The following is a 17,500-nucleotide window of genomic DNA, read 5'->3' on the forward strand; positions in this document are numbered from 1 at the left end:
GCACTGACCACCCCTTGATGCAAATTTTTGTCTTTTTTGCTAAGAAAGTACTTCTTGGTTCTACAACAGTAGGACAGAGGAAGAGGAAATGAAGAAATATTAATGTTACAAGAATGATTTCCTACAATGAAGATTTGGTTGTTAATAAAAAAAATAACTAGTAATAACCAAAGGTTTAAGGTAGTGCAGCCAGTTCAGCCGAAGGTTTGGTAAAAGCTTTATTAGATCTGTATTTATAATGTCCAGAATCGACCCCTATAAGTGTGCTGAAGGAAACCTGCTATGAACTAGCTAAACCATTGAACTAGCATCATTGAAGGTCACTTCCCATCAGTATGGAAAAGAGCTCACGTAACGCCAGTACCTAAAACATCCAAGCTCGTAGGCCCTGGAAAAGACTTCAGACCAATTTCAGTTACATGACCATTGGCTAAGATCTTCGAAAGTCATCTCAACGGTATTATATTAGAACAGATCAAAGCTAATCTGGATGACAGACACTTTGGCTCTTTGAAGCGATCATTCACCACTGCTGCCTTAGTCGACCTCATGAACTTTCTCTATACAAACACAGACAACCCAAAACAAGCAGTTCAACGTTGCTATTACGATCTCAGTAAAGGGTTTGATAGAGTTGATCACAACATCGTTATTGACATCCTTCAACAACTGGACGTACATCCATTTATACTTATTTGTATACGTCGTTTTCTCACTGACAGACAGCAAAGGGTCTGCATTAATGGACATATATCATCCTGGAAGTGTGTCCCTGCAGGAATTCCTCAGGGAAGTATGCTCGGTCCAACCCTCTTTTTGTCACGGTAAATTCCCTTGCACATCAGGACTCTTGGCGGTGGAAATATATGGAGGATCTAACAGTTGCTGAAAGTTTCTATGTCAACCAAGACAAAAGTAATATGCAAGCAAGTACTGACCGAATTGCTGAATATGTCAACAACAATAACATGAAACTTAATCTAACTAAATGCAAAGAAATGCTTGTATGCTTCCAAAAGGTACTGACGGACATCCCACAAATCACCATTGACAAACTTGAACGTGTGTCTACCTACAAACTACTTGGTGTACATGTATCGAACAATTTGACATGGAATGGACATGTTGATACTGTCACAAAGAAAACTACAAAACGTATATATTTTATTAGGCTCCTTAAACGCGCTGGGGTAGCTGCCAAAGAACTTGTTCACATTTACTTGGCGTCTATCAGATCCATTATCGAGTACGCAGCACCTGCATGGTTTTTTCCATCTACTGGATATCTCATTGCTCAGCTAGAAGCAATACAGAGACGTGTACTAAGAATCATTTTCCCGTGCCTTAAATATGCTGATGCTTTAAAGATGGCCAATATACCAACTATTGAACAGCGACTTCATACTATTTCTATGTCTTACTTCAAACAAATGAAAAGCAGTGAACATAAACTTAACCATCTGTTCCCGCAGCACTATCAAGACCAGTACAGCACACGATCTCAGGCTAAGGGTATAGTAGCAGTTCCACCAGCCCGTACCAAAAGAGCGGCAAATTCATTTATAATCAAAGCCAGTAGACACTTTAATAATGAACGATCAGGAACGCTATAAAAAAACTGTTCTACAATCCTAATGTATATAATATTATAATTTTATCAACATTTTTATTATTTATCTCTAGTTCTGTATTTTATAGTATTTCTAAATATTATCAATTGCATATTAATTATTTTGCCCAATGTATTTTAGACAGTTTAAATAGTTAAATTTGTCTACCATATTGGAAAAATAAAGTTATTAAATTAATTAAATTATGGGCACGGTGGCCAATTTTGATATGATGAACTTGAACTTGAGTACGAAGCCAATTAGGGAAATAAAATGCCAAAGCTATATACTGATTTCTTTCTTTTCATTCCCCATCCTGGCAGTGAAGTTCAAATGTTGTCATATGTAATAGACATTGTGCATGAGGGAATTGATTGAATCAGGATGATTTCATGTACCTACACAACAATAATCAATGTTTTGTAGAATTAACAGGACAGAGAAGTGAAAGATCCTGTCAGTAGAATGCTAAATAAACTGGACATCCCAATTGACTAATATATATTCTGATAACATGTTCACACTGATTACTGCACAATCTGCTGGATACACCTGGGGTCAATTCAATAGAACTTTTACACTTGTAGTCTACAAGTCGGACCATTGTATTTGCAAGCGCAGCGGGAAACGAGTTCAATAAAATCGTTACAAGTCCAGGTTACAAGTGTCCGACTTGTAATTACAGATGTAGCGCTACACTTCTAAAATTTGAAATTATGCCAATTCAAGAAGACTTTTTACAGGAGTCCAACTTATTTTTGTTCCAGTCCCTACAAGAGGAAGTCACTTGTAATCTTTGAAGGGAACTTATCGCTGGCTTTATGGAGGGGAAAACATGTCGTCTTGGAGCGAAAAGATAGAGGAACTGTTACAGAACAGAATTAGACAGCAGCCACAAAATTTTGAGCAAAGATGGCTTCTTGACGTCCAACATCCATGCAAATTCAGACAGAAGTTCCAGCTTTCTATTGAAACATTTGAGCATCTGTTAGAAGCAGTGGGTCCACAATTAGAACACAGAACATGGCGAAAAAGGGCATTGATGGTGCGAGAGCAACTATTAGTTTTCCTTCACTTCCTTGGTACGAACTCATTTTATCACGTAATGCATTTGTGCCATGGAATTTCGACTTCAATGGTCTGGAATGTCATAGACCGCATTACACCTGCAATACTCAGTCTACGGCATAAGCTTATTTGTTGGCCAAAGCAGCCGCTGAGAATCACACCAAAATTCCATGATATAGCTGGGTTCCCTTGTGTTGCAGGTTGCGTAGATGGAACCCATGTCTTGGTGAATCCCCCGGCTGGTGATGAAGATGCATAGGTGAATCAACATCATTCCAAATCTCTCAATGTTGCCATGGCTTGTGAGCCAGATTACTCGATTTATTTCTGTAGCAGCCAATATCGTGGGAGATGGCACGACTCGCGAGTCCTTAAAGAGAGTAAACTGTGGACTGCATTTGAAGAAAATGCACAAAGGCCTTTCCCTGGAGCAGTAAGTTTTAGGTGACTCCGCCTACACTTGCAACAGCTGGCTGATCCCTCGTTTCAGAGGGGATTTGCAAGGTGCTTCCCTCCGGTTTAATGAGGCGCACACGGGTCACCTCGGGCCTCTGGCCAGAAGTGCCTTTCTGCCTGCTTTTCTGGTCTGGCTGTTTTGGCAGCCGCCCGGACAGGCGGGACGTGGAAGGTCGAGGCCTCGTCTCCCCCCTTCTTTCCAAGATTGGGGGCAGAGGGACGGGGAACGGCGAACTTGGAACCGGCAGTGACTAGGGGAATCTGACTGTTTAATTAAAACGTAGCATTGCGCGAGGGCTGGAGAACGGTATTGACGCAATGTGATTTCTGCCCAGAGCTCTGAATGTCAAAGTGAAGAAATTCACCCAAGTGCGGGTAAACGGCGGGAGTAACTATGACTCTCTTTCCCCAAGAGAGTTGTGATTTGTGTTTCCTCCCGGGCCTACCCGCATATATTAACAGGTGGAACCTAACTGAGGTGTGGGTGAAGCCAGGCGTCTCTGAACCTGCTGCCGGAAGCCGATGATTGTTTGTCGGTGGAAAGCGGCTTCACGGTTAGGGTCCTGCGGCAATTCCTTTCCGTGTGACCATAGGGCCCTCGTGGAACACTGCCTACCCTGGGCGTGCTAGGCGAGGTGCATGACGGCATCTATAGGTTACCGAGCCGCGGGGACGAGCTTCCCGCGGCAACCGGCCCGCATATGGTCTGTCACGAACCTATCAGGAGCAGGCTGCAGGCCAGAATGGCGGAGCCCTTGCCTACAGGGCAAAATCTCCGCAACCCCCTGTCGGTAAGCTCCCCCTGGTTAGCTGTGTAGCAACTGCAGCCTTTGACGGGCACTTCATGAAAGTGTTATGTGGCTGTAAGCCAGAAGTGCCGCGCCTCAGGGGCGGTACGGGAAGCGACTGGCCATGAGCAGGAGGACATGTTCGCTGGCGGGGGCACTGCTGTTGTGGAGCGGTGCCAGCCAAATGCCTTGTCATCCAATTAGTGACACGCATGAATGGATGAACGAGATTGCCACTGTCCCTATCTACTATCTAGCGAAACCGCAGCCAAGGGAACGGACTTGGCAACATCAGCGGGGAAAGAAGACCCTGTTGAGCTTGACTCTAGTCTTGCCGTGGTTTGAAAGCAGGAGAGGTGTAGATGATAGGTGGGAGGGTCCTCCTTTGGGGTGTCCCGACGGTGAAATACCTCTACTCTTTGTGTTTTTGAACTCACTGGATGAGGGTCGCTGATCCGCAAGCAAGCAGATCTCTTGAAGCATTGCCTTTTGAATAAAGGTGGTCTGTCCAGCGTGAGGCTGGGGCGGCACATCCGTCAAAGTGTAATGCAGGTGTCCCAAGGTCAGCTCAGGCAGGACGGAAACCTGCCGTAGAACAAAAGGATCCAAGCTGGCTTGACCCGAACTCTTAGTAGCAGTCCGGTGCATTTATCGGCGCGAAAGCGTGGCCTATCGATCCTTTGGCCCCTCAGGAGTCTTAAGCCAGAGGTGTCAGACAAGTTACCGCAGGGGTGAGTCGGATACCTAACCCAGAGAGCCCACCCTCCCACCCAGGATTCTATTTTTTCCCGCAGGGGCTCCTGGCCCTGTGGCTACGCCAAGCATTCGTAGCGGCGTTGCTTTCTTGAGCCTTCGATGTCGGCTCCTCCTATCATATCTACTCTAATTCTTAAGCCTTTTCTATCGAAAAGTCTTAAGTCTTTTCTATGGAAAAGTTTGTCGAATCCCCTTGCAAAGACTCCTTTGTATCTATTAACGTCAAGCCCTTCTCTTGTGTGGTAACAAGTGCTTTTCTTATTTGTCAAAGGCCAAAACGTTATGAAACATTTAGAGAGAAAGCAAGACATGCGCAGAAAGTGTCAATGGGCGTGAATTATGCGCATATGACGTCATACACAGGAGCAAGGTATGACGTCATATTCTACCAATGTTGAAGGATGTACATGTTGATATGGCAAAGATACTATGCATTGACTATGTTAATACAGGTATTGAAAGTCTATTTTGAGGACATGCGCACTGACTATATATTCATGTAAGGCATGCACATGAGTAATCAGTCCAATTTGAGATATATAGCTCATAATCTGTTTGAGATAGAAGCAATTTAAAATAAGACAATTGCAAGGAAAGTTCAGAAAAAAACCCATGTGCAGTAGGTGAGATTTAACGTCATTTATGCGCATATGACGTCATAGAGATAGGCAAGGGACAACAATTTAGCATATCAAGTTTCAAGGACGTAAATATTAATATGACATATATGATTCACACTCGAATTTGGACGTATGCATAACAATTCCATATAATGTAATAATGTAAGGAAAGCATATGTCAAATTTGACAGACATAGCTATCAAGATTGTTCAGATATAAGGTATTTGAAATAGGACAAATGAAGTGAAACTTCAGAAAAGGAGACATGCGCAGTACGTGACATTTAATGTCATTGATGCGCATATGACGTTATGCAGAAAGTCAAGGGATAACATTTTGGCATATCAAATTTCAAGCAGGTACATGTTGATATGACAAAGACCTGATAGATATGCTGTTTTAATATGTGTATTTAAAGTCGATTTTGAATGCATGCGTACCTATTCCATGTTCAGATGGGTATGGGCATCAGTGACCATTCCATTGTCAATGATGTAAGGAAAGTGTATATGAAATTTTACAGAGATAGCTATTAACGCCTTTGAGATATAAGCAATTGAAAATAGGACAATTGAAGAGATACTTCAGAAAAGAACACATGCGCAGTACGTGAGATTTAACATTGTTTATACATATATCAGGTTATACAGATAGTCAAGGGATAAACTTTTGGCATATCAATTTTGAAGCATTTACATGTGGAAATGACTAAGATATCATGCATTATTTCTTGTAATATGGGTATCTAAAGTCGATTTTGAACGCATGCGCACTAGCTTGATATTCACTTAACATATGCGTATCAGTGACCATTCGGTTGTCAATGATATAAGGAAAGCGTATGTCAAATTTGACAGAAATAGCTATTAACGTGTTGAGGGGAAATTTGAGAAAACAAGACATGCGCAGTAAGTGAGATTTAGCATTGGTTATGCGCATATCACGTTGCAGAGATAGTCTAGGGATAATGTTTTGGCATATTAATATTGAAGCATGTCTATATCGATATGACCAAGATATGATGCATTTTTTAACTTAATATGCTTATTCATAGTCTATTTTGAACGCATGCGCACTAACTTGATATTAAGGTAACGCAAGCGTATCAGAAACCTTTTGGTTGTCATTGATATAAGGAAAGCATATGTCAAATTTGACAGACATAGCTTCTAAGCTGTTTGTGATATAAGCAATTTAATATAGGACAATTGGAGGGAAACTTTAGAAAAGAACACATGTGCAGTATATGAGCTTTAACGTCATTTATGCGTATATGACCTTTAGAAATAGTCAAGGGATAACGTTTTAGCAGATCAATTGTGAAGCATGTATATGTTGGTATGACCAAGATATAATGCATTTTGTCTTTTAATATATGAATTGAAAGTCAATTATGTGAGTGTTAAAACATAAGGACACAGGACAAATGACTTTGTGAAATGTTTATTGAGGATGGCATTGGTTTTCCGGTCCCCGTCAGAAAACGACTATTATCCTACGCTATGTTATGGTCTAAAGGCTTAGCACATTTAGGACATAATATAACGCTGGGGGTATGATCTGTTGACCACACAGACTCATTGTTGCCGGAATCAAAAGAAGGTCAGTGGTTTGAGGTATCATGTGGAATATATTGAAAAAGAAAATGAACTATCGATGTAGCAAGTCACGTCTCTCTCGACCATCATTTAGCCGGGAAATATACGTCCTCCGTTAGTACGAAGCGTGTTACCTCTCCACCGGCGATGGGAATCTTATGACTTGGAAGGTCTTTTTTTTGGATTTTGATTTTTTTGTTGAGAAAAGAAACAAAATGGTGCTGTTAGATTGGTTACGTGAATAAGCGTAACAAAATAGTTTCAAGAACCCTAGCATTACAAGTTCGGCATGTTTGAATTGTTTTGTTAAATTGATTTTCGATGCGAGTATCGCATTGTAGTATTGGGAAAGGGACAAAGCAAATAAGAGTGTAGAAAACTTGGTCCTTTTGGTTAGAATATTGTCTGAAATTGTTCAGTGTCAGGTCGCAGAATTATGTTTTGAAACATTGTATTGCTAGGATTCTTGAAACGTTTACTTATGGATATGTAAATTTGTTATCGGTGCCTTGAAGACAAAAGTATGAGCGCTATGGTTTTGTGGCCTTTTTAAGCGTCTTCACGGTTGTCTGCATTCTCGTTTAACATGTCCGGGTTTGCCACAGTTAAAACACCTGCGAGGTTGAGTTGGCTTTCTGGTGTTGTCTTGTGTTTCTGGAGATCTTTGACGGATAGGTTGTCTTCCGGAATATGGATGGTGAGAGTGTCTGTGTTCACTCTCGGACGTGTGATGTGATGTAGAATGGTGTATTTGATCTATGAGATGTACTTGGTGGTGTTCCGGATCTTCTTGATGGTTGTGAGTGATGTGAGGTAGAGTGTTTCAAGTGTTTTTGCGTTTATATGAATCTGCTGGTAAGTGCATAGAACGTGATCTACGTGCTTGTGATGAGTGTGATGATGATGAATCTGTGTATGGTGCTCTTTTTTTTCTTTTGTCGTTTAATGGATCTTTCGGAGGCGGTGGAATTACAGGAGTTTTGTCCTTTGAGTGTGATTCAATGTTGGATGAGCATGTGTTAAAGGATGTGCTGGGTGGTATTTTTTGGCCGTTGTCTATAGCAGAGACAGGTGTCATTGGTACGTCTTGATTTTCAGATGTTCCATTTGGATCCGTTAGACACATCGTATCCGTCTTTTCACAGAAATCTTTTATGTTTGCAGCAGTTGTTACATTCTCATATTCTTCGTCACCGCTTTGCAAAATTTGGTCTTCATTGTAATCCTGGATTACAGTTGAGAATGGTTTGCTGGCAGGCATCTGTAAGTTCAATTTGGCACTAGTATTAACTGGCTGCCACACGATGTCATGTAGATTGAACTTTCAGACATCCATATATCTGTGTCTTTAAATCATGGCATGCTTATTTAATTAGCTAAGAAACAAGGATTACTCTTTTCTATGTGTTTTTTCTTTTTGCCTTTTTCTATGGGTTGTAATTTACTATATACGTCTTCTTATTCTCGTACAGCCCATGTTGTCTGTGGTTTTAAGGTAGTCATAGATTTACTGACACTTTGTCGTTTTTTTTTGGCAGGTGGTGGAGTAGGTTCCTCCTCTGAATCAGAATCTGATTCTGGGGGTAACACTTTTTTCGGCTTCGGTATATTTTTGGATTTTGATTTATGTGAGATATCTTCTTTACCCTTTGTTACAGTAGCAGGCGTTTCTTCAGCCTGTGCTCTTACAAGGCGCGATCTGGCCTTTAGCTCCGAGTACGTTGGAGTACTGGTTTGAGAAGGCGATTTGGGTTGACTTGAACGTCTGTCATCTGGCCGCTCCCCTAGCTCTTGTAAAAGCTGTTGGGAAGAAGATTGTGTTTTTCTTCCCTTTGAAACTAGTCCCCCACTAGTGGTAGAAACAGTCTTTTTTACCCACCAATTGTTCAGAGACCCTAATGTGGGCTTTTGTTTAAATTCGTGGTTGAGTGGCAAATCGCATCTTTGTGCATACTCTGCGGGGTTTCGTACAAACATTCGTATATGGCGGTAATGGTTGCCAATAAGATACATAATATGGCCCATCATTTCTATGCCGTCAAAGATATCGTCCTTGGACAATTCGTCACTGTCCTCGTCGTCATCGTCAGTGACGATGTAAGTCAGAAGGTCATGCATCATGCCTTCTGTTGTCAGTGTTGAAATTTGCAATAAGGTCATTAAACCTGTGCAATTCCGGCATAACTATTTCCGGGGTTAACCTCTCAAACAGGTGACCTAATTGTTGGAGGTTGCTAGTTAGAGTATCTGCTATTTCGCTTAAGGCGATCTGCGGTTGTTTGAGAAACTCACAGTTCCGCACATTTATATTCGTTAAACAGTGCTCCTCGGAAATATGTTCTGGTTTTACTTCCCCATAAGGCCTTAAGAAAAAACGAGGGAAGTGGTTGAAAAAATTTACTCCTTGTTCACCACTTCCGGAGGCATACTTACTCGGTGAAGCCATCTGACAAAGGAAATTAACTTTGTGACTGCTCTACAGGACTATATTGTCTCGGATGGGTTGGCGTCAAGAAATATAAATCTTTAAGATATTTGATTTGTGATATTGCTACGTATGCACTGCCTTCAGGTATGTTGTCACAATCTAACCATAAGACGATTTTCTTTAGGTTTTGTCCTTGAAATTTGCAAATAGTAGAAGCATATGCAGGGACAATAGGATATTTGACACCCATAGTGTTTTCTACTTGAGTAGTGACAGGATAGATTGAGGCTACTCGTCCCGTAGACAATTTCAAAAAAACAGATGCTCCTCGCATTGTAATTACTGTACCATGTCTGCCATTTACAACTCCTAACTCTTTGTCTCTGTTTTGCGTTATTGTTACTTTCATGTCTTTGTACAGTGGCTGTGGATTGTCGGTATTATCAAACTGGATGTGTCCGAAATAAGGTTTGTCTTGGAATAAATTGTTAGCTGCTATCCTGTTTACTCTGTTAGCAGCGTTCGGTGAAACTGTTAACATCATTGCATCTGGCATTTCTGTAAGCACTTTGAAAATGTCATGATCACTGGGCTCATTGAAATAAAGAATGCGTTGACCGTGAAGTGCTCTTAATACCCTAGTAGAAGGTCTATAATGACGAATGTTGTCTAGAAGCTCTTGAAATTGTGGATCTTGACATCTATGTTGTGTGACAAACTGAACAACTGTGCTGTTTTTGTCTAGTTCTTTAGTGTGTAACACATTAGGTACTGTTTGTGATTTTCCACTTACAGTGTCAAAAGGTTGTATTTGTTGTGGATCTCTGCATAAGAGTAACACAGGCCTTACATGTAATTGTCTAATGGTATCTGCGATATGCGCAAAGATATTTTCAGGAACCATGGAAAGTTCGTTGACAACAACTTAGTCATAATTAGCTATCTTCCAATTTACGGTAGGTCTTTCATTTTTGTCTACAGGATATCTGAAACTGCTGTGAATGGTGTTAGCTGTAAACTGAGTGTGCACAATGGCTGCAGCGTAGTTACTAGCTAACATTCCAGTTGGTGTAACACAAAGCACCCTGTACTCTAATTCTAATATGCGTTTCATTATATGTAAAAGAGCAAACGATTTTCCTGTTCCAGGTTTGCCTTTGATCAAAATGAACAGACGCCAATCCAAGTTTGTTTGTCGGGATCGGATGTTTGTTCATCGCTTGTTAACGGTTCATTAACGTCATCGTAAAATTGTTCTCTTTTTGCTAGAGCAGATTCAACTAAGGCAGTCGTTCGTATCTGTTCCGTTGTTAATTGTTCTGTTTCAGTTGTTGATATTGGCTCTACGATGTTGTCAACACCACCAAGTACTCTGCGTTTCCATAGGTGTACAAAGTCACGTTTACTTCTTATATTGATATGACAAAGATGTGATGGATTTGCTTTTTTAACATATGATTCAAAGTCGAATTTGAGTTCCCGCAATGTAAGCATTACAACACTTGAGAAAAAACATGACAATTGCAACAAAATCAGTTCTAATGTTTGCGTAACAAATCCGAGTTCCCTGCACATTTCACGGAAAGTACTTGTTTGTAAAATATCAGGCTTCTCAACACGACATCGCAAATCATGATTTTCAAGCAGAGAAACATGACAAATGTAAACAACAATTACGACTTTTTTTTCCCCATGTCATAGTTTGCATTATTACAAATCCAAAATCTCTGCACAACGATTAACCTATACTCTCATCTTCACGGAAAGTACCCGCATGTAAAATGTATCGCTTCAAGAAAGCAATGCAAATCATGGTGTTTTTTTTACGCATCTCAGTTACCTTCTTCAAATTGTTCCAGCGCTTGCACGAGCATCAAATCATCTTTGAATTCGTCATAAACTTGATTCAGGGCGCTGTCCGTCAATTCTTCAATCCATGGCATATTCTCCATTTTTGTACGTCCTCGCTTATCTTTTTCTGCTTTCACTCAATGAGTTGGAAATAGAAGTGGTTTGTGTGGGACTGTCTTTCGCTTTTATATGGTTCTGGATTATACCACTATATTTCATTGGTGGAATTACTAGAAAAGATTACTACACAACATGCTTTTAATGTTTTTTTTACTTCCCACAGAGATTATCCTGTAAGGATAAGAAAAAATCTTTGGTGGTATTGTCCAATTATCCGTAAAGATTAAGAGATAAAAAACAACAAACCAATATTAGTAAAGCCATAAGTTTGCTTGAAACCCATTGATTATTGACTTTTATAGAATTGTTGGCTCCTAAAGGGGCCGTTTTTAAAAAAGGTTTCTGCTTCAAGAGCAAGGATACGCAGTGATGATGTCCCAATGCCCAGATGTTTTAACCATAATGATTTCCAGTTGATCGGTATCACATCCGCCTAAAGATTTTCCAATACTGTACCCTATATTTATGTATCAAACTTTAAAGACCCTACCATTTTTGGGCAATATATAAACATAGCGCACAGTTTGCTCCTCTTTAGGCAGATAGTACAATCTGCTGTTCTCTTCCCGCTTCCTTCTCTCCAGCTCTGTGATGGTATCGAGAATTAAACGGGACACATCCACATTATCATAAAACTGTGAAGCTCTCACAGCCTTTTTGATATGTCTCTCTATGATGTGGTTCACAGCCTTCTCCGACAAGATAAGCGTTTCTGGTTCGATCACTTTCATCATGGTTTTGGAACATGATGATCAGTTTTTTCAAGACTATTTATAATAGCACATGATATACAGGGTATGTTGGAAAATTAAAAAAACGATTTAACCAATCTACCTTTGCGGCATAAAAAATCCCTTTAAACAAACCCTTTGCCGACATAAAAAATGCTCTCTACAACTCCTTAGAGGTTGCGAGGTAAATAAAAGCGGCAATCCTGCTTTGAGGACGTTACGCCTCTCTGAAGGAACTATAGCGCAAAACAGCGCCTTTTCAACCAAAGCTCATCTCATTCACAATAAGACTATTTTCTTAATTGCGATCAAAGCGGAGGCAAGGAAAAAGAAGCGTTTGAAATGCGGTTTTTTCCAGTTCGAAAAGTCTGCATGGGTACAAGAGAGCCTTTTTTTCTAAAAGATGTGAAACATTAGCAGGCTTTGAAGAGTCTTCAATTTTGTGCAGATTTGCTATCAACCACACGTTTGGTCTTAAAATTAGGTAAGAAGTAATTGGTTTCATATAATCCAAAATCGCCCGTAACATTTCAAACATGCTGTGTCTTGTTCGTACTTCATACAAAAACATCATTGTATTGGAAATGTTAAATGACTTTCAACCGATATTCTACATGTCTTTACCTTCAAAGGGCGGTACTGCGGTAAAAACAAAGGAAAGGTAAGTAGTTTATAAAACAATGAAGTGCAGGCTGTATTCACAATAACACAATTTTCGCCGATTTTGTCCCGGTACAATTAGTAAATTCAGAGAGCCCATGAAACAATACATGACTTGCATTTTTTCCAAATGTTACACGTCGGTGATCAAGAGCCCATCAACGCAATCATTTAGTTCAAGGAACGAACAGAGTAGGACTGTTGCGCTTTGCAAACATCTCAAGACAGCAAACAGATTGAAGCTATGAACCAGAAAAGAAGTTATTGCACGAAAGAATTCCAGCCACACAAGATCAGCAAACATGTTTTTGCAGAAAGGTAGGTCTTGTTTTCGTACAATGCGCTATGATGTTACAAACAAATTTTTAAACTATCTAAGTTGGTAATGTTAAGGGTTTATTCCGATGATGATAAAAAACGTTTTCATTCTTCTGACTTCTTTGATACGGATTCGCAAAATGATTTATCTGAGAGACTCTTACAAACATATTTGGTGGTGTTAAAGGGTTTAATTTACAAGTTTCTTTGCTGATTGATTTTCTTTTTATGGCAGACTGGCGACTGAGGGACGAAAGGACAGAATTACAGAAAAGGAAAGAGTGAGATCATACCTCTTCGACACAGCGCAAGAACGTTTGGCTCAAATACGTGCGAATCGCGCAAAAGCAGAATCCCGCGATAGGGAATCAAGACAACTATCAAAAATGATTGATAACATAATAAGAGAAGTCATCGCTTCATGTACCATAGATCCGTTTCGGGAATTGGACAAGTTTGCAGCTTCTTTAAGGCGTGAAGTTGACAATGCAAATGACTTTTTTCCAGTTGATTTTTATGTAAGTGAAACGAATCGCGCAAGTAAATCTTTGTAGTATATGAGGAGGTTTTTTCAAGTTGTAGTTTATTGCATCCGCGATGATGTTAATGGTTCACTCTTTTAAAAGGAGAGATCATTTTTTCTCGATTTGTAATTATAAATATTCGTTGTGAAGTGATTGGTTTGTTTTCCTTGGTCTTGTCTTCGCTTTGCCGCGCTCTAGTCACATACCGGTAAAAATGATATGCACACACAGTACTATTTTATGCGCAGCTTACGAAACATTATTTAGGGTTACGCGCGTTTTTGTTTCACGTGTTAGGGTTATAGCTGCGTTGCTCACGTGTTGTTTCACGTGTTAGGGTTAAAACCGACATTGTGTCATGCCCCAACATGCCCCTAATGTATGCACGCCCCCCTTCGTTTGTCTTTTGATTGATGACGTTATTTGATGACTACCTGTCAAATCCGGTCTGAATAATGGCATACAACTACTGGCATCATCACCAAAGGTAAGTGGACGTCCCAGTCTCGTTGATGGTCCGCAACATACTTTGAGAGCATGTCCTGTATGGTGCGATTCATTGTTTCAACCATGCCATCATTCTGCAGGTGGTATGGCGTAGTTCTGGTCTTCTCTATATTGAAGAGGTTGCACATTTCTTTAAACAGCCGCGCTTCAAAATTCCGGCCCTGGTCTGTGTGGAGACGCTCAGGTGCTCCATATCTGGCAATAACCTCGTTCACCAGTTTTTCTGCAACTGTTTTGCCTCTGAAAAGTACTTGGTGATTGCATAGACCAAAAGGCATTACTTGGAATTCAAACAGACTATGGCGAATTACAAATGCTGTATTTTCACGGTCAGCCTCATCCATCTCAAGTTGCCAATAACCGCTGGCCAGATCTAGTGTGCTGAACATTTTGGCATCTGCTAATGCATCTAGGGTTTCATCTATACGCGGCAGTAGGTTGGCATCCTTTCTGGTAACATCATTGAGCTTGCGATAGTCCGCACAGAAACGAGTACTACAATCTTTCTTCTTGACCAGGACAATTGGCGAGGCCCATCGGCTAGTTGATGGGCACACGACCCCATTCCGCAACATGTCTCTCACGTGCTGATGCACATCCTCCTGCTGGTGCAATGGTACTCGCCTAGGTGCTTGCTTTATGGGGGAGGAATTGCCGGTATTGATTCGGTGCTTTACCACACCAGTTCTACCTAGATCTGCTGTTCCCGTTGAAAAGGTGTCAGCATATTCATCCAGCAAGGTGTTCAGCCTGGTTCTCTGTCCTTTGGTCAGGTTCACAGAGTTGAGGTCAAATCTGTGGACACCTTTGGTTTTGTTTTACCACAAGGTGCTGCTGGTTTGAGGTGATTGCACTCCATCGGATCAAGGGTGCTGAACGTCCCAGCTGAGGTCATCAACTTCATCATAGCTTCATTCTTCATAGCTTCTTGCTGCAACTCTTGCTTTTTCAGCTGCAGCTCCTCTTTTTAAAATTCATCCAACCTTTCATTCATTCCGTTAGATACTCCAGGGTGTTGTTTCCACTTGATCTTCTTTTCTTTCCCTTTCCTTCATTCTCATTTGTTTTCATTCTGTCTCCCAGCCTCTCCATTGCCCTCTTTCTCACTTCCTCAGGATCTTTCTTATCTTCCTTTACCTTCCTCTTTTGTGCTGCTGTCTCCTGTTTGTCTTGATCAGCCTCATCTTCTCTCAATGAGGTCTTCCAGGGCTTGCTCTACTTCTGTCAATTCTGGGGTGCTAATCCCACTTGCTCTTTCCTCCTCGCTAAGTTTCCTCCTATATGCTTTGGCAAGCAGACCATACCTTTCTCTAACACCTCTCTGGTCAACCTTAAATTTGGGGGCTTCTACTTGCAAAAGGCGCTCAGAGATTTCATTCCACTTCTGACCTCTTTGTACTGTCCCACACTTTGTGCAAGCAAAGGGGCTGTTCATTTGCATTTCTCTGACTAAAACGACATTATGTTCCTCTGTCCAGAGCATCCTGTCGTACAAAATGTGGCATAATAAATAAACTATCAATGAGAGTAGGGAAAGAAACAACACACAATCTACAAAAACTCAACCATATTAGTAGAGGAAAACAAGGAAATGCCTTACGATGAAAGGTAAACCTCCCTGGTAGTAAGAAACAAATATAATGCTGAGTGAACTGTGTATGAAGCTAAAAATACATGCATGATGTGTAATTATAGCATATTCAGGTGCGAGGAACAGTGAGGCCTATTTTCAAACTTTGGTGTGAAAAGGGATGAGACAAAGAGAAACCCTTTACAAGAAAATATGTAGTATAAAAAGATTGGCACTAGTAAGTGCAGTTGTTCAACAGAAAACCGACAAGAAAAATTTCGGTCTCGAAATGTTTTCCGGAGTTTTGATAAGTGCACGCCACTTGGGAGGAAAACGAAAGGTTTGACAAATGCAGGGTTGAGACTGCTATTCAGTAATTCAAGTCAAAACTCCACAGAAACACAACAGAAATGGTCATCTTCTTATTTCTTTAAAGGGAGGAAAAACACTCTGGGGAAGTTTGTCGCTTGGAGTTATTCCTTTGTTCACTTGTTTGTTCTCCTTCTCTTCCCTGAAAATGAAAGAAATATTGCAATAGATTGGTTTTAGTTATCATGGCTTAGTTTTCAATTAATGTTCACTTATTCATTTATTCCATTTTCACTGCGTTAGAGAAAACAATTTGTACTACATACTAAATACATGTACTACATGCTAAAAGAGAAAAAGAAACATACTGCAGTAGGGAAGGACTAGAAGGGAACATACGAACCATTCGAGCTAGTCGACCCAAAAAACTACAACAGACATTTAATTAAAGAAGAAGAAGGGAAAAAAATAATTAAAAATAATTAAAAAAATGTCTTAAATGTGAAAAGTATAATTGCTAATATGTCATATCCTAGATTATTTTAATCAGAAAATAATTGTTGCCTCAATCACTACATCCAAGTGACATGGGGGCGGTCAGGGTTGAAGCTCTTCTTTTTATAGAACTCATTACATTGTTTTTTAAATAATGATAGGCTTAAATTAGAGGTCCTAAGTTTATCAGGCAGGTTGTTCCATAAATATGGTAATCTATTGAAAAAAGTGCCTTTGAATAATTCGGTTCTGACCTTGTTAATATTTAATTTATTACCAGAATATGACCTTAATCTTTTGTCTGAGCAAAAGTCAAAATATCTTCCAACTGAATAATTATAGTAACCACACTTCAGTTTATAAAATGAAATAACTAGTAGTATAGGAACTCGTGCATTTTGTTTCACAGGACTGGTGCCTAAAACTTGGCAATTATCTATTTAACCAAACTAGAAGTTCTTATACCTGAATTTGGACCAGGTCAGTAAAACTAGATCATCCTAATTTATGAGACGATTACTTGACTGATCAGATTAAACCACAAACCATCCAACTTACCCGAGACAGTCCCTGGGTGCAAATTGTCATAAAGATTGGCAACTTTACTTCTTCCTCCTATGAAAGAGGACAATAAAATGGGAATAATGTTTACATTAGACCCAAACTTTCACGGTTTGCAAGAACTTCCTTTAAATCTATGTTTTCCTTTTCTCTGTTACAGAATATAAACAATAATAATAAAGTGATTATTATGATGGCGATGATGATGATGATTACTTTTATTATTATTATTATTATTATTATTATTATTATTATTAAAGTAGACTAGCCGAGCTTTTGTCTATTTAAGTGCCCGTGAAGTAAAAAATATCTTTTGCTTATTTTAAAGACGTTTGAAAATGATGAAGAATGGTGTTTAGGTCTATTCTTGCCTTACGAAATTTATGAATACAACTTGGAATGTTGATAAAGATGTTGTCGTTCTTTATAATGAAAACGGACACTTGCTTTTATCAAAGTTAAATCTGCAAACGTGATATGAGTTAAGGTTATCATGCATCATTAATTAAAATTTACCTTAAAATGATAA

At 39.8% G+C, this 17,500-nt stretch overlaps 1 protein-coding gene across 1 annotated transcript; it reads left to right on the forward strand.

The window, feature by feature from the left end:
* The first annotated feature begins 2,445 nt into the window (after positions 1-2,445).
* LOC138040239 (putative nuclease HARBI1) lies at positions 2,446-2,937 on the forward strand. The gene has a single exon (XM_068886002.1). The coding sequence runs from the start codon at positions 2,446-2,448 to the stop codon at positions 2,935-2,937; it is 492 nt and encodes a 163-aa protein (XP_068742103.1).
* The last annotated feature ends 14,563 nt before the right edge of the window (positions 2,938-17,500 follow it).

This window comes from Montipora capricornis, chromosome 3, assembly GCF_036669925.1.
Source record: "Montipora capricornis isolate CH-2021 chromosome 3, ASM3666992v2, whole genome shotgun sequence".
Classification (NCBI taxonomy): domain Eukaryota; kingdom Metazoa; phylum Cnidaria; class Anthozoa; order Scleractinia; family Acroporidae; genus Montipora; species Montipora capricornis.

Coding starts and splice junctions, on each gene's coding strand:
- LOC138040239 (XM_068886002.1), top strand. CDS start 2,446: ATGTCGTCTTGGAGCGAAAAGATAGAGGAACTGTTACAGAACAGAATT.